Source organism: Pyxicephalus adspersus, chromosome 2, assembly GCF_032062135.1.
Source record: "Pyxicephalus adspersus chromosome 2, UCB_Pads_2.0, whole genome shotgun sequence".
In the NCBI taxonomy this organism is placed as follows: Eukaryota; Metazoa; Chordata; class Amphibia; order Anura; family Pyxicephalidae; genus Pyxicephalus; species Pyxicephalus adspersus.
The window spans coordinates 36,606,954-36,628,142 of record NC_092859.1 but is presented as its reverse complement, the minus strand read 5'-3'; the positions used below and the strand labels follow the sequence as shown (position 1 = coordinate 36,628,142).

The window sequence follows — 21,189 nt, the reverse complement described above, 5'->3', positions numbered from 1 at the left end:
TAGTAGATGGAGATGTGCGTAAATGGGCTTTTGTTTGCTTAAAATTGTTTTTTCATTTCTGCACATGTATATGGGAGTTATCCTTTAGTAGACTTTTAGCCATAGTATTTATAATAGACCAGTCTGAGTTATCTAAAGAGATCAGCAATCAACACTTTCAGACAGGTAGAGTCACTATTCCAAGTCTTGTACTTGTTATAATAATTACTAAATTTTTTACCTGTGTTAATTTTAGATTGCAATATGAGCTCTGTAAACAACAGAATGATGAAACTGAAAAGCATATAAAATGAAACCTTTAGCTCCCCCTGCTGGCAATTAATAACAACAAAATTCTGTCAACAAAATTAGAAAACATGATAATATTATGCAATATTTCATATACCTAATAAAAAGAAAGTGTTAAAAATAACATTTTCATTTTTCTGCCCATGATTTTAATAAAAGATAAAATATACAAAACTACCATACAGTTCTTTTAAAGGTTTAAAAGCTAAATGAAAACTCTTCAGGCAAGCTTTTTCCTTTGTCCATTTTCTTTAAGAGATCTTTAATGTCGCCTGATATAAACAAATTGGCATTGAACGCAAAGAAAAAAATAGGCATGAGTACAAGGCACAGCTAAATAAATTGAAGCGGCCATTTAAAAGAGAGCAGCATTTAACATCTTGTCTGTCTCCACTTTGCCTGCCAGGACGTCTTGAGCGTGCTCACTTGCATTTGCATAAACACTGGATGAGAGTTTGGCGTAGCTGCTAGCACTAATGGTACATAAAGTAATTTAGTCACTTCTCCCCAGAATGCTGTCAGGGTGACGACTTCCCCGCTTTTCCTTGTAGCATATTCAATCATTGAATAATAATGTTCTGCAGCCGGCAGCACCAATGGGGTCCTGAGCTATCCCAGTCTGAGACTAAAGCCTTTAGTCACTGGGGACCAGGATGAGAAACTGATGCTATGCTGGGTGTAAATGAGCTGTACGGCTTTCTTTATTGTTATAGAATTTGTGCTGGTTTGCAGTGTACAGATAATAACAGAGGGAGGCACTGTATAGGATTATTTAGGTGTACCTGTTACCCCCACAAAGACAGCTATGACCAGGGCAATTAACCTATAAAATAATTGCCTAAGAGAGTTGGGAACTCCATTCATATTTATTTAATGTGTCACCTTTTTCTTTATTCTTTATTCAATTTGGTATGTGAATAAATTTATAGTGATCCTGCTATTACATATATATGGTTGGCTAATAATTTTGCAATTGTTTGCTATGCCCTATTAGCGTTTTTTATTGTTAGAATTTACTCCATTAAATGGCTTTTTCATCCAAAACCTAATTTTATTACCAGTGTGGTACAGTTGGTATCACTACTTGACTGGACCTCAATGGTGAGATCTACCCTCTATGGTTTTGGCCTGTTTTTTGCCTGCCTTTGAGTTTTTGGAGTATTTGGTCTTTTTTTTTTTTTTTTTATCTCCTGAGAGTTACGGGCACTCCTTTTCAACTCCCCCTGATCCCCAAATATTAGGTGTAATTTGGGTGTAGAAAACCTTCACAGCTAACCTCCAGCCATAAATAAATTTTCCTAAATATTGCAGTGCTGGAAGCCAATACTAAATACATGTATATCATACCATTTTAATGTCAAGTTTTCATATTAAATAAGGGCATTGAATATGGCCAGGAATTGCCCATTCTAGTTCTTCATTACAGACTATGCAGCACGACTCTGGACTAGACAACACAAGTCATCTCAATGTAGGCATTAGACTTCTTAGGAACTGGCAAGGAGACCATATTGGGGATGGATGGAGACAATCTTCTGCCCATCCCAATTATTTTTATGTTTACGGCTTAAAAGGTTAAGCAACTCCAAAAGGTGAAAAATGTTATATATTATTATGAACTATGTGATGTGGGTTAAATATGTCATCTAGATTCTCCAAGAATTTCTCACTAAACTATATCAAATTTTTACAAAGACATTTAACAACAGAGCCTAAGGGTATGCAGGAAATAGGTGCAAATTATTCATTTCAGTCATGCCAATTTAATTATCACTTTTAAACACCTTAACCACTAAATTTATACTCTCACCAGTTTTGCCCTAAATACAATACAAAGGGGTAACAAAAGGGGAAATTCCTTCAAAAACGAAAAAAAAATATTTGGATGTGTTATATGGTAAAAAAGTCAGGAAAAGGAGGTATGTACAACAGACAAACTGCACTTAGAACAAGTGTTACACATTAGGCTTTAACAAGTTTTAAAAGAACATAAAGTCATGTGAGCTAGGTAAGATCAGGATATTGGTTTTCAGGTTATAATATTGGTATACATCCTCTAATTTATCAGTTGCATGCATCCACCAAATAATTCAAAAATGTACCGATAATATAAAAAGGCAAGGATGACATCTTACCATGTTCCAGATAAGATGGGGTCCCATCCGAAGGATCCAACCTGCGCGCTCTTCTTCCATGCTTGGAATTATTGTGTACAAACATATTATCTGACACAGCCAACACATGTCCATCCACATTGATAGTAGTTGATACAACGACCTGCAAAAAGACATGGATACTGTAAGTACATTGAGATGGAAACAGGAACAGGATCTGTTTGTAACATTTAACCGAAAACTTCTATCAGCACAAGACATAATTATTTCATGGGCATACAATGACAACTTTACTGATTAGCTGTTTACACACATAACACACAGGTTTTGGGGTACTGAAAAATCTTACAACCATAGCACAAAAAAAATTAAAAAATGTGGAGTAAAAAAACCATCTGTCCTTCCTTCTGGATACCCTATTCATAAATTCTGGAACACCACAAATTGGGTGGGATAACAAAAAACTCCCAGATGCCCAGAAAGAGTTGACAATGATCTTACTGTTGAAACATTTAGGACATAAAAAGCCAAGAGCTGGCTTAACTGACTTGTATCCACAAATTATTTTTAGGTGAACCTGCTTTTTAATTTAACATTTGTAAATCTACAATTTATATATCACACAGCCTCGCCCAACCAGTTTTTTGGCTGCAATGAATCTTCTTGATAAGCCATACACATTAAGATTTCTGTACAATTATGACTGTAATGTTTAAATCAAGCCAAGGTGGTCTACTATAAAGTTATATATTCCACATCAACAATTCTTTACATAGTCTCAGGAAACCTTCATACTGTGAACACTTCCACTAGACCCCATGACAACCATTTGTAAATGTAATGGTAAATTCTGTAGAACGTTGATGTAATTAGGGAGCTTACATCATGCAATGGCTAGTCTAAAATGGTTATAGGAGCCTTTAGACAAAATGTCACTGGCATACAAAAAAAAAAAACAGCCACCTCAGAAATCTCTTGAATCTTTAATGGTTTTGAAGTGAACAGCCTGGTTTGTGGGAAACACATTGCTTCCTGTCATCTATTTCATTCTTTGACATAAAATGCGACTTATCCCGGTTTATTTTAAATAGTTAATGAAGCAAAATTGTTTTAGGAGTTGACACCTAATAAAGAATAACTCAACAATGAAACAGATTACAATGAAAATAAGCGAGATAAAAATGCCAAGCATTCTTATAGCCTGTCTGTAAATTACTTGGCGACAATGGTCCTTCTAAATACTTTATAAAGATAAAAAATGTGCTTTGCTTGGTGAAGTCTAGGCTGACAATAAGGCCTAATCTATGTACAAGCAAAACAATTATTGTTCATGATGAGGCTGAAGAAAAGCCCTGAGGATACCTAGAGGCCTTCACTCTTGTTTTTTGCAATTCTCTATTTATAGAAGAACCAACAATTTATTTTATATACAATTCTAATTTTTAAAGGCGAGACGCCTGTTCAGACAGCCACTGGATTCAGTAGTGCATTTGGTTTGCGTGTTGCTTAAACAGTATTTACTTCTTCTGGTGAAAGGCTATAAGAAAATTAATGGACAGAGGTAACAATGCAAAACCATTATTATTATTATTATTACACAATTTTTATATAGTGCCATCATATTATGCAGCACTTTACAAAGTCCATAGTCGTGTCATAGTTCATAGGAATTGTGGGAAATCCAACAACATGCCAAGCTTCCTCTCTAAAATCCCTAACAGTTTCTGGAGGATACTAATAGGTTTAATTATGGTGGCTGAGTGGTTAGTGATGTTAGCATACAAGTCTATATGTCACACTTAAGTCTATTTTAAAGAATTATTATTTACCTATTTTGCAGGTATGGAGTGAGGGCAATTACTTTCTTCCTACAATCCATAATCCCAATGATGACATTAGAGTTTTTGTTCTTTGACAGCATGGACTGCTGTAAAAAGTTGCATGTACTCTGTATTGTCTTATAGAAAAAATGTGTAAAAACTTTAATTATCACATTTCTTTATTGCACCTCTCAGGGGCACTGAAGGAGAATTTCTGCCCCTAGGTTCCCTGCATCTCTTCTTCCCATGTCCATTTGAAAAGGTTTCCATGCTGTAATCAATCCACTTGTTTACATTGCATACCAGTAGGACCATGGGATAGGCCTTTTCACCAAAGATTCTGCTGGAAAGGCCATCATCTTGAAGGCCTGCATGTCAACAACTTTTTCCTTACAAAGAAAAAGTCTTGTATCTGGAGTAACATGCTTCCCTTTCAGTTTAGAATAAGATTACAGGCTCATCTGGTATAGTTTGCCGCTCTTGGACCATGCGGCCCGCTAAAATGAGGAAAGTAAAAATCAGTAAACCAGAAAAAAGAGGAAAAGCAGTCAGAACATTGGTGAAATCTGTAGATGAATTGTGAATCTTGTGTGAATCCGACACTATACCCCGTGTCATAAAATCCTTTGATGAAAGGCCGGAGCCTACACACTTGCTTCCCACTTCTCCTTTTGCAGATGTATTCTCTGTAATGGCCCTCGGAGATGTGTTTATTCATTATACACCCAAATATAATTATTGTCTGTTAATTGCAACCTTGTCTGGCACTTTTGTACTAACACAGGCAGCCCTGCCATTTGCTCAGTCCCCTCTATAATCCACCTATTATGTTGACTAATTAACTTTGCTAGACAGTGCACTTTTTCCTCCATTATCAGCTCCTGTCAGCCGCCAGCTCCCAGCTGCTGAGGAGGGAGGGCACGCGGGCTTCCTTTGATTGATCACCGATAGATTGACATGCAGATTCATTTAATTAGAATCACCTCACTTGAGATATGAGAGAGGGAAAGAGACCAATAGACTAGGACTAATGGATCAGTTACCTCATGTTTTAGCTGCCAACACTGGATTAAAAAAAAAAAATACTTTGTCTTGTTCTGGCATCCTTCCCGGGTCTCTTTGTAAATCTATCATTGTAACTGTTGTCAGCCTGGAGTGCCACGTGAAGGAGTGACACGCTTGTGAGGTCATCATCCTGACCTCGCGTCTGCATGTGAGGCCTGTTTTCTCACCTTTGGCCATTTTGTGATCTATGCTGACGTTTTTTTGTTTTTTAACTGTTAATAAGCCTGGATCGTGGACTAACCTTACAAATCTGGCATCAGAATATAAAGAAAAACATGTGCTTGCAAGGGTCTTTTTTTGGAATATGATTATTTAAGAACTACCATCATTCCTCTGACCTCTACGTCACTACAGATCTAAGCAAAAAGGAAGAAAAAGGTTGTTGCAATAATAAAAGTTTTAGTTATATTTTTAAATGCTATCATTGAGTTTCTTATAAAAAAGCTGATCCAACACTTTGGGTATACAGAAAAGGAGTCACAGACACCAAAATCTTACATACCCCAACTGCTTTTACATTGTCACATATAGGCTTATTTAATGGTATGGGAAACAAGACTGTATGTCACCCATCCTAAATGCATAAACTTGCCTAGCTTTTCCATTGCACCTAATTGCAGCACATAATTTACTGCAAAATGACAGGTACACTTTAAAATTGCTGGACCATGTCAGTGACTAACAGATGTGTCCATTTGAAGTACTGATGAATGTCAATTTCCATACAGCACACTGGAGAACATACCACAGCACACGGTGAGTAAGAGCAGATGACATCATTTATGTTTTAGTCACCGGTACAATTCCATGGGGCTCTTATCACAATCCAGTCATACTTTGAGCTGGAGTTCATGACCTCGCTCTGAGAGCTGTCAATCAGAATACTTTAGCTCATCAGTCATCTAGAATTCACCGCAGGATGCTCAGATTTTATCCCTCTCGTAATTCAGATCTAAGCATTTCTATCTGGTTTCTGTATTAAGTAGAAATCGATACATTGCTGTTACCGATTACCGTATGTTTTTTCTTTGATGGCAATGTAAAAACAGCTAAAATAATAATAAAAACTATGATAATCCAATAAAAGATCACCGCTTGTTGTTGTTTTTTAAGATTCTATTGCAACAGCATTGGATTTATAGAGCGATGATCAGATTTTGTACAGTGGTGATCAGTGCTTTGATCAGGGTTTAATCACATTCACTTTCATTGATTATCTAATTCCTATATTTAGGAATAAGCAGCTTATTCACTCTCAGCCATATACACTACTAAAGTGGCAAAACTACCGACCTGGGTGTTTTAAACAAACACGGCTGATCTCCTTTTTGTCCTTTGGCATTATCAAAATGGTGAATGCTATCTGAAGATCTATAAAGTGGTGATAGAAGTACAACTGCCAATAAATATCAATGAACAACCTTAAATGGGGTAAACACCAAATACTGATAATTTACTAATAATTATTCTGTTATATATTTACTTTAGTTTTTAGCATACAAACATTCTGTAGCACACTACCACACCACCATGGTAGAACTGTGTGGAACCGTCGAGCAGCATGGAGGATTCAAACAGATGGTTATATTTACAGACAGTACGAATGTTGCTGTGTCAGTGTTTATAATTATTTGCTCTCTTTGCCAGCCTGTTGTTTTGTGATAGCATGCCTTCTTGGGAATCCAGCACAGAATGTTTACATGGTTCACAAATTAGAACTTGCAGGCAATACTTAGAGGCCAAAGACTAATATTGGGGATGTGCAGTCACAAGGCCAGATGATGATAACTTACAGGCTTTGTCTGTTGAATTACGATTGTACTTTCTAACTGGTCCTGATAGAAAGGTCACTAGAAAGTAGCACAATTGACATTCTTCTCAATGGCTAATGATGAGCATTTTTCATTTTATCTGAGAAAAGCATCATATGCATTACACAGCAGCATCCAATTAGGTAAAAAAAAATTGCTGAAGTATATCCTATGGGAATGCTGGCTTATCAGGGCAGTTTAACAAATAAGATGACATAGACCGCCATGTCTAGCCAATTCCTTATGCCATAGCCAAAGCCAGCTATGTGACAAATTTCACCCTTAGAGTGTTGGCACTGCAACACAAGCATGCATAGCACAGTATTACACTGGTGCTAAAAAGGAACTTCTGTTATTTGGCTCTACTCCGTCTCTTAATTTTACTAATTTGTATTAAAGAGATCAGTATGTGCACAAAAAAACTGCCAGATATCATCAGCTAATAACTTCATGTGCCTCATGCTGCCATCTTATCAATATCTTTTTTTCCAATTCACTGAAGGACTGTACAATCCCCCCCCACCCCACTATGGTATAGGGAAGCCTACAAGAACTAATACAGTGACTACATTTACAGAGTGGTAAGCTGTATCATGTTATCCTTTATATTTGTCAAGAACGATTGAGAAATAAGAAATCCAAAAATTTGAGCTGAGAACCAAACAGAAGGAAATGGTCCAATGGATACTTTTCTTCAGTGGACAACTGTATAAAAGAGCAGTTTCCTCTGGTTGAACTAATTTTCTTTTACCTCCTGATGGGTCTACCGGGTAGAAAGTGCAGGGAAAACTTCCCAATGGGACACAGATGGCCTAAAATCTGACAGGTGTTTCAACTGAGTGTGCAGGAGAGCAGATACCAAGAAGATCAATTAATCTGGAGGCAAGTGTAAATTCTAAAAAAAATACTGAAATGTATAAACAGGTAGGCTGTTTGGCTTTTACTTTGTTATACACATTGCTTTCCTTTTAAAATATTATTATATACATCAAGTTGGCACTAAAAGTTTTTGTCTATATTACATGTGTTAATGGGACATGGAAGCAATGGGGCCCTACAAAGCTGAAATCATATGCCTCTAGGATGCCACCAGTCCTCTTGAATATTGCTCTGGCAAACAATAAAGTGACATACACTGTGCATAGACAACTGCTCTATGTTACCTCCCTGTAATAAACAGGTCATTAGTCTCATGATCAGAGGGATACTGGGCTCTTTTTTTTTGCTGTAATACAAAAGAAATCAGCAAGCCATTTCTGAGGCTGCTTGTATTTGTTCTAACCTTCTAAATCATTTATTACAGAATTATCTGGGACTGCTGACTTAATGGCACTGCTAGTGAAGCTGTGAGTATTTCCTGAGCCCAGGAGAATGTGATTAATTCCGGGAAAATGCAAAGGTCACTGTAATTGACATGACCCACGTAATTAAGCAATCTCTGTTTACACGTGGTGAGACGGAGGCGCTGTGAAGATGGCACTCCTGACAGAATGTCGTTACAGGTCCAGAGATCAGCAGCCTTTTTGCATGTTGCTGCCACTTACCTATCCAGATCTTTGGCTGCCAAGAACACTCGCCTGGCATGCCAGCCGGGTGACATGGATCTAATAACAATGGCTATTTACTTGTAATTATACAGGTACACCAGTGGCGTGATAGTAATCTAGATTAAAAGCCAGAGCATGCTTCTAATATAGAACAACATTAATCAGGGAATGAAACAGAAAGGCCACCTTTTAAAGTGACAACTGTAGACTAATAATAATGGCTCTTTCACAGAACTCATTCTCCCACCTTTCTGCTGCTCAGAATGTGTAACAATAAATAGTACAATATAGCCCCCTGGACAGTAGAAATGCATTACCCAAAGTGGACCTACCATGAGATATCTTTTTTGTTTCATTTTAAACCCCAATAAAAAATTGGTTGGGGATTACATTTTTTTTTTTATTAAAAAGCAGCCACAGTTAAGAAGCCGCTAACCCACCCCTACCATCTTGCTTTCTTTGTGATTTTTCTGAGGAGGTCTGATTTATCCAATTTTCATATTTAAGAATTCTGTCCCTAACTTGGCATGTTGGACTCCTGTAGAAAGACCACTGCTTCCATACCTGGAATATATTTGATGATTTTTGCTAAAAGTTCAGTCTTAAAATGCATGCATGCTAGATAATGTGTCATTATAACACTTACAGGTTTTTAGCGATCCCAGAACTCTTCCTAACAATGCCTTTTTCTGCTTTTCTCTTTATAAGTTCAGGCATTATGCATTGTTAGCGTTTATTTCTTGGACTGATCTGCTGAAGTTTTTTTAATAAAGTGTAGAACTGTCAGAGCCCCTCTAAATAATAAAACTTACACCTTCCCTTTATCTCTATACAGCGTCTTAACACTGTCATTTTTCAATTTGCATGCTTTTTGAGAGTTTGCCAAACTGCAAGCACTTTACATGTCTTGAGGATGTAAAATGGATATTAAATGGACTACAGATGATGTCATGGAAATTAAGTCTCGCAGAACCTGCTTCAATTGCCTTTCATATAAAATATTCTTTTTTTTTTGTTGCAGTTCACTATTTCATTAAGTGTACTAAATGAATTATCTTAAGTAACTGAATATGCAAGAAAGCTTCTACACAGAGTGCTATGAATGTGATGTTCATTAAGTTCGATTCAGCACATAAAACCTGAAAAATTTACCCACACAGAAAAACATTTGAATTATACTTACTTTATCCCATTTTCCAACCATGGCACCCAAACAAGGATGATGTCATTGTTCTGTCTAAAAGAGTTCTTTGGAATGCAGAGCAATGGACATCTTATGAAAAGATGCTCTTGGAATGGACTGGATGTTATGTAAGATTTCAACTGTTCTGCATTCCACAGGAAACTTTTCAGAAAGACAGTGACGTCATGCCCAACAATATGGAAGTTGGTAAGGTAACTATAGTTCTTTCCTTTTGAAGCACATTTTTCACCTACTAAGGGGTCAGTACATAAATTGTTTGTCTGTTGATTCCCCAGAGTTTCACTTGGATCGGATTTATTCTATTCCCGTAAGTGATATTAGTGATATGAACCTAAATGTAAAATACAACCTCATCTTCATACCAGACAAATCTCAGAATATATTTAGGTATATATCCAGTATAGATACAACTTTTTACATTTAACTAAAATAAATATATATATATTTGTATTTTTGCAGTTGTGAACCTAGAACAGGGAAAAAGAATATGCTATAAATTCTTTTAAGGTTATGGTGAGGTCATCGATTTTGTTTGCAGTTACTTTATCTTGTAAAAGCAAAAAAAGTTTCTATATTATGCATAAAGGACAATGTAAAAGCTTGAAACAGCTTGATGCAAGCTGCATAAATAGCTCTATATTTAGCCTTTGCTAAAGAGCTGTGGCTCTGGATGCACAGTTGGCTATTGGGAAATAAAGGAATGGTTTGCATGTCTGTCGGGCTTAAACCTGAATTACTAAAATTATTAACATAATTTTCAATATGCTGTAGATTCCTCTACACCATACGTTTTATTGTCAGAATTATTTAAAAGGCAGAGTGATAAGCCACAGAGAGCAATAACCCACTGATATGGCAGATGGCTTCAGAAAATGGTGGAACACTTTGTTTCAAGCAAGTTTAGATTACTGAAGGATTTTTTTTTTTTGAATAGAGAAGGAAAGGGTGAGACCCTCTGCTATGTTTTAAATACACCCTGTATCCCAAATGAAGATACCTGTTCTTTTGCTGTTTGCTATTTTCACCAAGAGAAAAAGCAATGAAAAATTCTAAATTTTAGAGTTGTCATGAGATAAAGGGGTGATTAGAAATCTTCCAATGGGGCAAATTTTTTTTAAGTTAAACTTAAAGATGTGATTTTCAAAACAGGAAGTGAAGGAAAATCTCCCCAGATGGACACAGATAGCAACAAAAATAGTATGACAGATTATGTTATCTATTTCTCTTTCCAAAAAAGTTTGCCGTTACATTTACATACACTGTGAAATGACTCTGTTGCTTGAAAAAAATATATAATATTTTATAAACACCTACAAAGGGGGACTCTTAATCCTTAACTCAAAAGCAGGTGGTGAGTCTTCCCTTCTCTGTCTGAACTATAGAATCTGGAAGATGTCTTATTTCCCATGGATAGCTGTGGTTCCTTCTGCCAGGCCCTACATAACTACTATGGCTTTTAGCAATACTGGGACTGCCAGATGGAATCACAGCGTGAGATGTGGGACACAAGCATCTGACATACCTAAAAGATTCTAAGGTAAGCAGTAAGTAAAAGATGTAACTAATAACAGTGTTCCTGTAGACTGCTTTTTAAATTTTTTAATTTTAAAAATACATAGTAGACTATCATTCCAAGGTTTTATTCAACTGCCTTTATGATGTGCCACAGGGGGTGTAAATGGCATCTAAATGAACAGAAATATATTTCAGAAACAAAATAGTAGAATGTTATGCAATCATTGAAAATTTTGGCTATTTTAGAAAATGTTATATTGTCAGACTGCAGACTTTTTGTCAATAATGAAGGCGTAAACACCAGCCCTGCCTAGCACTACAGCTAAAACAACATATGTTGGATCTTCTATTTGCCTGCAAGCTGGAACAGTGCAGGAATATATGAGGGAGTATTTTGTCTGTGCTCCAGGAATATGGAATTCAGGGATAAATTCCACAGCAATGTTCTAATGTAACTCCTACCAGTAACTTGTATACAGGGTTCCAACATTTAACATGTATACCACATATTATCATTTTATGTGTGGACAAGACAAGAGCTGACTGTAGAAGCTTCTACTAATTAACCTTAAAGTGTACCTAAACTCAGAATTTTCACTTTACATAGGGTAGACAAAAGGGTAGACAAAAATTCTGTTTGTTTGTTTTTTTTTTTCTAAGTGCAACACCCTTTTTTAAAAAAAAAAAAAAAGGGATGCAGCACCCCCCCCCCCCCTTTTTTGCGCAAAGAGAAAAATTTGTCGATCTCACGCATGCACAGTGAGATCGTCAATTTTTTTTTCCAGCCTACGTCACCCAATTTCGCACCTGGGTTGGATGACATAGGATGAAGAACAGGAAAAAGAAGAGAAGATGTTGGCGCCCAGAGCACCGGCTACGGGATGAATGCCGGGACGACACAGTACCCAATGCAGGACACCCCCGAGGGATCAAACTGCCGGAATCGAAGGTTCCTCTGCAATATTTATATAGAAGTAAATTTCGTCTAAGACCGTAGATCACCTAACTGAATATAACAATGATTGGAATGTTCTATTGTTGCTTACAGGGGGTAAATTAAAGTTAAAGAAGCGGACATACCATGGACATATGCTTTTTTTTTAAAGCTCCACCCCTGCAGAACCCAAAATGGCAACAGTTGTGAGGTGTGCACCTTCTGTTCTGTTTCTAACATTTTTGACTCACCTGGAATCTACGCATGTCCCGAGGGTTCCCAGCATTCTTCAAGCAATTTTGGTTACATTTAAGGAAGAACTTTAAGAAGAACCTGTAAATGAAAATGGGGAACAGGGTGAGTAAAGAAATGCAGCTAACCTACTATGTATATAAATATATATATATATACATATACATATGACATACAGTTACATTTACATAACAAAAAAAAATGTGTGGCATAGAGACATTCATTTTATAATTTATTATAATCCAGTTATTAGCTGGTTTATAAAAAAAAAAAACAATAAATTAATGATTTTTTAAATACTGATACAAAGGACAGCCAATGTGAACCAATCAGGCCTAGTTTATAACACAATGATGTGAATGCAATATGAGAAGCCCAAACACACACACGCCCACACAATCTGCAATGTGTAAATGTGGCCCTATGGAACCCTACTTGTTTCATCTTTATTAACTACATAGGATTACCATGGTCTTAAAATTCTGCTGTAAGTAGCTTAACTGTGATTGTGGGTAAGTATACATCATAAATGAAAACACTAACAATAGTGACCTGGAATATGTTCATTTTCTGTGGCTTTTTTCTAATATTGCATGCTGCATTTATTTACTAGAAATAAACAGAGGTGAAAAAACTTTTGTGTGATGCTTTCTTTTTATTTTGCTCAGTTTTCCTGTGGGAGTATTTATTAGCACATATCGGTCATTCTGCTCGCTAAACGTATTGTAGCTGTCTTGCAGTAGCAGTAAGCAATGTGTGTTTAAAGCAAGAGAGTGTATCATTACAAGCTTGGTGACAATCGCAGGGTTGTGACACGACAAGTATCACGGACCCTGCCAAGAATTAGAGAGCCGGCAAGGCCTGGCACTCGCCTCGGGCAAAGAAAACCAGTAAGAGGAGAGGTGTCACCCTCCCCAGCCGGATGGCATGGCTGTCAGCGATTTCTCATTCACAACCAAACGTTAACATTCCGGACACCAGATACTCAATTTATCCCAGAATGAGGTGAAGCCTGTTGGCAGGAAGCCTTAAACTGTCCTTCCTCTCTCTCTGTGACCAGCTTCATAGAGACAAACTTTTCTCTCATCCAGCAGGATGACTCTTCTCTATAAACAGTTCTATAGCTTATTGAGGCAATTCAAAATATTTATTTGAAATCCCTCCCAAAAGATCTTCTAAATTTACAAGTTCTCTACTAATTAATATTGATGTATTGATAACGGCAAGCTAAACAACCCACTAGTTTCCTATAACTCCTTGGGGCCCTGGTGGTGTGCGAAAACTCAGAGATGAGTAGGAAAACCTAAAACTCCAAGGTGATCTAGAACAGACAATAGGTACTAAAGGGTGCTCTAAAGTGTAAGTATGAGCAGAGATAAAGCCTGAAGCCACATAGCATGCAGGTTGGGAGAGGAAGGGGCATACCTGTTAGCCAATCAGGCTTTGCAGAATTGGGGAGTGCTGATTTTAACATTATTAGTGAGCATATTCCTTCTCTAAAACTGGTACAACTATTTGATAGTGGTCTAAATTTGTTAAAATAGCTGGAAAATGACCTTAGAATATGGCAGCATATTTATCATTGTAACCACTTTCTGACAGGAGCAAAAATCTGAGCAGTGTGGTCAGTATGTCAACCCCTAACTTATAATGCGTATACATTATTACATTATAGCATGCAGCTAATCTGTTGTTATGAATTAAGCAACTGCGCAAAAACATCAATTTTCCAAGAGCCTTCAGTCAAAGACAAATGGGCGGAGCTGGGAACACAACTTCTGATATTTAGATAGCGGAAACTTTAAACTTTACAGGAAATAGCGGAAACTTTAAAAGTTACAGGAAACCAGTGAGTGATCAAACTTCCTGGTGTCTAAACAAAAGAAAATATTAAAAGATGTCCTTATCTAACCCTTTTAATACTTTGCTGTTTTTTACATTTAATATTTTTATCCCATGACAATTCAGTTATTAAATGGTCCTGCATTAGAAAATAGGTTGCAGAATCTTAAAGTGATAGCTTATTTTGCAAAGGTTGAGCTTTTGCCCTGCCTTCTCCCCTCTGTCAGTGGAGTGGTACTGTCTGTTCAATTCATGCTCTACATTCAGTATATTTGCATCATGTGCACTGTTCCTGCAGAGTGAAGGGTCACTGCCTCGCTAGAAATGTGACAGGCCCAGTAGTTTATTATCACATTAGCGCAGGGAAGAAGCCACATAATTAACAGAACTTATCTTCATTTACTTGCTGAAAGCTGTAATATTCAATCATGCGCTTCTGCCTAATTGCTTTGTCTGCCTTTAACCGATTTTCACAACACAAGAGAACGGATAAAAACCGGTTCGCCTTGCGTGCCATCCGCGGTTGTTAGCGATATCTCTGCACATTCAGATGAGACTTAAGGGCCATGTAATCTACAACACAAACTGCTTTTCTAAATATTTGATAAAAGTATCACGGTTATAAATTTAAAAGAACCACATCTTAAAAATGAATATAGCATCTATAATTGCTACCCAAGCCATTTTGTCATTTAATGCTATTAAAATTGCTTTTCCATTTTAGTGTGCAGCTAGCTGTGAGTTTCTGCAACTGTCAAAATATTAAAAGTGTTTTTTCCAGCCATGGCAACAGTATTCATATAGTAGGGAGAATTGCTTTGATTCCTCATCCCTAGGTAGATAGTCCTTTGGTTTAATATGGCATCCTCAGCAATGTCTTTACATTGGCCACACTGGTCATTATTAGGAAACTTGCATATCTACATGGATGCTGGGGTGAAAAGATGGTTGCTACAAATTTGGGACTGAAAATGTGTTTATAGTAAAGGTAGAACCTTACATTCATTACTGGAGTAAAGGGACTATAATGGAGATTTAAAAAGTCTTCCATAGGGTCCATACACCAAAAAGGCCAGGGGATTTCAAAAGATTTAAAATCTATCGTGTATTCAGTCAGTATTTTCTGACATCAGACCAGATTGAGAATGGGGGTTAACAGTTAGTCTACAGGTTACTCTAAATTAGAACTATACTCCATACCATAGACATCATCATCATAGCAACTATAGCTGTGGGGCCAGAGTCATTCTCCCTCCATTAGTCCTGTGTGATGGAGGAGGTTTCTACATTAGTAAAATTCAAGAAATGAAACAGTAGGCGCCAGCTTTTTTTTGTGATTGTACCGGTGGTTGGATCTTAGGGTGATCTACAGCACCATCCAATCCAATCATCATCCAATCAGATGAGTAGCTGAGGTTGAGGTATTTAGGTGTTAAGGGTCAGAAAAGGAGTACATGGTTAGGCATATTTTAATGATAAGTCTTATTTAACTTTAATTAGTTGTTAAAGGTTTATGTAGATGGCCTTTAAGAGTTTGGAAGTTAGTGGAAAACTGGGTAGCTACAGTTTTTACAACACGTAGCCCCACACCTAAAACCCAATAAATGTATTTATTAATGCTTGATTTTGCATGTCTTTACTTAGAAAATGTAATCTGTATTCAATACCAGAAGATAAAAACATCAGATTGCTATGAGTATTAGACCAGAGCTTTGGATGTGTTTGAGCTCCTGGATGGGAGATGAAGGAGATGGATTGTGGGTCAGTTTTAATTCTTATTCACTTCACACTGCAAACAACCTGGTCTGAAGTCCGGGGGCCAAGAACAAATATATTCAACTGACTTTATAGTCAAATATAGAACTATTGTGAGTGCAGCCTACATGTTCCAAATGTGAAAAAATGTTTGTTATAAAAATACTAAGTACCAGCTGTCCCTGACAACAATTATAAAGGTAGTTTTACACATAGGTGTCAGAGACAAAGCAGACTTCCTGATAACGTGGGTCATACATAGAAAGCCACGAACCAGTACTCAGATTCCAAATATCACACAAAATCTGATCCTGAAATTTTCAGAGTCTTGGCATCCTCAGGCATGTTGATTGTGTTGTGCGTCTTGTGTAAAGGGGAGCAGCTGTTGTTTAATGTCATTTGCAGTTTATGTGTGTTCATTCCCAAGGATTAACCTATACTTTTGTCTGTGTCTTATGTTAACCTCTCTAAATCCTCATCTGAAAACTTTAACAGGGAACTCAAATACAGAATCAGAGTTGTAAATCCTACTACAAGCACATGGTGACAAGCAGCGAGATGGATGACTATGCTATTTTTATCCTTATTGTGGCCTTGGGCTTTGAAGAAAAGAAAGAAGAGGGCTATACAGCCAATCAGATTCCAATCATTTACAGGTGCCAGTAAGAAAATGAAATGGTTATTCTGGCCAATATAGCTAGTTCTTCTCTTATATCTGTAAGGTTTAGTGGATCCAGTCATTTACATATACACTACCATATCTAATATATCATGGACAAGAATTGCTAATGCCTACATTATTCGGGAACTAAAAAAAATCAGTACAGCTACAAAACTAATAGTTAGTTATTGGTTTGCCACTACATCCAATTTACACTTTCAATTTACTTGTACATTTTAAATAATGGAATCAACACACTAGCGGCAATAAAATGCAGCCCTGATGTTCAAATGTTCCTTTGCTATAAACTCAATCATCAACTTTGGAATCTAAAAATCCAAAGAATGGAAAATGTATTGTAAACCTAACTCTTTATTTTTGAACAATCCTTTAGAATTGTGTTTGCTATGTACAGATGGCAAAGTTTATGAATTGTCCAGTTAAAGGCATACTGTGTATATCCAGATTTAGCTTTAAAGAATTTAACAGAAACCTCTAAAAAACAAACATTACCCTGTTTATTTATAATAGAAGGAATTTATAAGTTGTGGGCCTTCCAATCATCTCTTTCCAAATTTATTGTCTCATGGAGAGGGCATGAGAAGGCACGAAAGATTGTGGGAGGAGATAAAAAACATCTAACAAGCATACATGATTCACAAAGTAGAAACATTTTCACATGTAAACTCACCGTTAAATTATTCATATCGCTATAAATTGTTGGGCTTGTGGGTCTGGCTATTGCTTTATCTTTCATTATTCAGTAGAACAAATCAAGTCAATGGTTGAGTTATCACCAATTACTAGACGTCCCCAGTAAAAAAAAAAAAAAATACCGCCCATGTTTTCTAGATAGGCTACTCACATTTACTTATTAATATTATATTATGTGTCTTGGCAGGGAAATAACTCTGGGAGGACATTATATTCTACTATGCCTATGACATTGTAGGCAAGAAGGGGCATTGTAAACACCCAACACAATGTAAAGTCTAGAGGTCGACATATATATATATTCAGATTGGCCTAGGAATTGAATCATGTAACCCCTGCCTAAAGTGTAGTCCACAACAACTAAATGCTGAATGGTACCTCCCCAATTGCAAGACTTAGCATGGTTTGGGATTCTCTCAGGATCCCATGAGATAGATGAAGCAATGAACAGGCCAGAAGATTTGTATTCTGTCACCAATGTCGATTTATGCAAGTTACCCGTCCTGAGACCCGGTCTGTACGGATGGATTTAAGAATATGCAGGATACAACAGAGTTCTGGAGGTAAAAAACTGGTAATTCTACAGCCTAGAGACTGCTAAACTGGAACACTCTAGTCACTGCTGAAAACACTAACACAACAAAAGAAAACTTGTTGCTAGGGACAACAGGTTGACTATACTAACTAACTGTAAAGACAGGGGAGATCAGGAACATACCAACACATAAATCATAAGTAAGCTGTTGTGACAGCACAATTTGGTCTAAGGGATCTATCTCTAAATGTTAATCCCATGAATTGGAAGTGATTTTAAATCTAAATTAGCAAATTCTAAAGGTCATATTTAAAAATAAATACCAATCCAGACCATGCATATATCCATTGTCAACTTTTTTTTACAGATTTGTATCCATTTTTTTATCAACCTCTTAGAAAACCTTTATAAGCACTGAAGATGTGTATATATATATATATATATATATATATATATATATATATATATATAATAAAATAAGTGATAAACATAACATTATTACATCCCTGGCAAAATGTGACACCTCGGAAATAAATAATCTCACCCTTCCACCAGTCTAATGAATTGCAGGGTGAGAAATATATGGACTGAATCCACTGGTGCTAATATAAATGTTTGCAATAAATCAAACTGAGCAATATTCCCAGCCTTTCCAATGAGGGTGTCTCATTCTCAGCTCGGAGTGTCAGACTTTGTCTGACTCTCTGTCTCCTCGCTGTATTAATGGTTACTTGGCAGCCATGTCACATTCCCAGTGCCGCTGGGAGGCTGACAGAGCCGATCAGGTGCTGTCCAAACATTTATTAAAACATTTGAAATGATGAATCTATCCAATTACTGCTATTAATGCGGCTAATGCTGAGTAACGAGGGGAGAGACGGCGGCGTGCGCTCCCCGTCATTCATTAACCTGCACTTGTCAACAGCTCGTAGCCCAAAACCTAATCACCCACGCTGGCCCCGCTTGCACACGCGTCACTTTTAATAAGTTGCTATACCGCCAATAAATTAATGGGAGCTTGTCTGTTGGTGGGTGCCGTCGTTGATGCTGGATAGAAAATGAACGGGAGACAAGGTAGATGCCAGGGTACCTTTAAATGTATACAGGCCAAATATTTGCAGCCATTACACTGGAGTAAGTATGAATAAAGGACTCCTAAAAATCCATCTTATGTCTATGTATTTAAGGTTAACGTCAAGTCAAGATTTATTAGCTTACCATGAATATTTTAGGTATTATAAGGGCCATAGCTAAGATAAAAATGAAGGGCACCTGCAAATGTGGTTAATCAACTCCTCTAGGCCTGATGTGTTGTGCTGGAAAATCTGCAGAAGGTAGGAGAAGCAGAGGATTTAGGCAACAAGCCGGGTTCCTACGCATGCCACTGTTTGCACCATTACAGGAGATTATAGGCACTTTGCTGACAGTACTGAGCGTACTCAGTACATGTGCCCATAACTTTGCTCTCATTGACGCCAGAGTATTACAAGGTGACATTACTGGTCTAGGGTGATGCCTATGATGTTTAAAGAAAAGATGTAATGTGCAAAGTATTGGGGCTCATATTGCTGGCCTTCAACTAGGGATACTGCAAACTTTCAGGGTCCTAATGACCCTTTCAGGTTCTGCAATGTGCTGATATAGTGGGCCCTGTTCTTCAATACAGACCTCATGTTACTCTTAAGTCTCTGCAGGATCAGCCTGATGTTTTACACCTTTGTAGCATTACAGAATCTAGTTTATCTGTGCAACAGCTTTTTAAATCCATGTTCTCACTCTTCCCCTTAGGAAGAGTATGGTATACTTAGGAAAGCTATTCAAACATGCTCTGTAAATTTGGGGATGCCCTGAGCAAAGCCTCATACGAGCATCTGTTTTGAGGTTTTTGGTACTGTTCAAATGCTGATTCCTGTAAGCCCTGCCTGTTTCTTAACAATCTTTTATCCACCTGTCCTGTTTTCTGATTTAGGGTCATATTTCTGCCTGCTATCAGTTGTTGCCACTCACCAAGAGCTATAACTTGGGAGACATCCAAAGCCTCTCATTATTTGCAGGACTGCAGGTAAAACTGGGCAGTTCTTTAAACCCGAAGCCTCAGCAACAACTCAGGATCACTACCATTCTCCTAATCATCTATCATTTTCATATATCTCATTTATCCCATAGCTCTCTGATTACTATTCTAAGTAAAGGAACACAAAACTGCAGAATGTACCAATAAAAAAATCCTTCAAGGGTGTCACAGAATACAGTAGTTCTTGCTCTTGAAATTGGAAAAACATTTTTTCAAATAGGCCCTAACAGTTCACAATAAATAATCTTCATCACTTTAGAAAGGTCAAAGAGAAAAAAATACCTGTGTGGAAGCGCTATAAACAGCCGGGCAGTGATTGCACAGCATGGTGACCACACTTGTGTCCAGACTTGTGTCAAATAGATTCAAGCTGACCTTAGCACAACAGACAGCCATGACATGCCAAAAGAACGCCTTCCCCTATATTTATTACTGTCACATATTATTAGTATGATTTTAAATACATTCTTTATACAAACAGGACAGTGGAGTTTGCAGCTCAGGCTGTGTATGAAATTATTCCAGATTAAATCTGCTTGCGTTACGATGTTTTATTTTTTTCTCCCTTCTGAGAACAATGATTCCCGAATCAACAACTAAATCACTGTGGCCGCATCTTGATTCCTGTAAAAGCCGACAGGAGTTACAGCGCTTAACAGCATTGCGGCAATTAGCATATTATAAATACAAAAAATGATAAAAGGAGGAGGCAAATAAAGGGGGCCTCCGCTGACGGTAATATAATTCCGCTACTTAATGCAAAGTAAGAGGCATTATAGGGCTCACAATCCTCTTGCTCTGTGTTATCTTCTCTATCAGTAAATGAGACTCACAGAACAGTGCCAGCCATAAATAATTCAGGGCTTGAGATGGCAATTATAGCTGCATGCACAACCAACATGAATATTTTATGAAGGCTAAAACAGCACTCGGAATGAATCACAGACAGATGAACACACACGGTACATACAGTGAAAGTACACAGCATTCACAATGACAATACACACATATGCACAATATTTAAAAGATAGAGATAAAAACTAAGGATTAAATGCCTG

The 21,189-nt window shown here is 37.2% G+C and overlaps 1 protein-coding gene across 2 annotated transcripts in view; it reads right to left on the bottom strand.

Annotated features, from left to right (window-relative positions):
* Positions 1 to 21,189, bottom strand: part of EBF1 (EBF transcription factor 1) — a 229,086-nt gene that overhangs the window by 50,171 nt on the left and 157,726 nt on the right. For both annotated transcript variants that reach the window (XM_072400433.1, XM_072400434.1), the window contains exons 7-8: positions 12,550 to 12,631; positions 2,424 to 2,565 (exon numbers count right to left, since the gene is read on the bottom strand). In XM_072400433.1, coding sequence (XP_072256534.1) covers positions 2,424 to 2,565; positions 12,550 to 12,631 — 224 coding nt within the window. The remainder of the gene's footprint in view (positions 1 to 2,423; positions 2,566 to 12,549; positions 12,632 to 21,189) is intronic.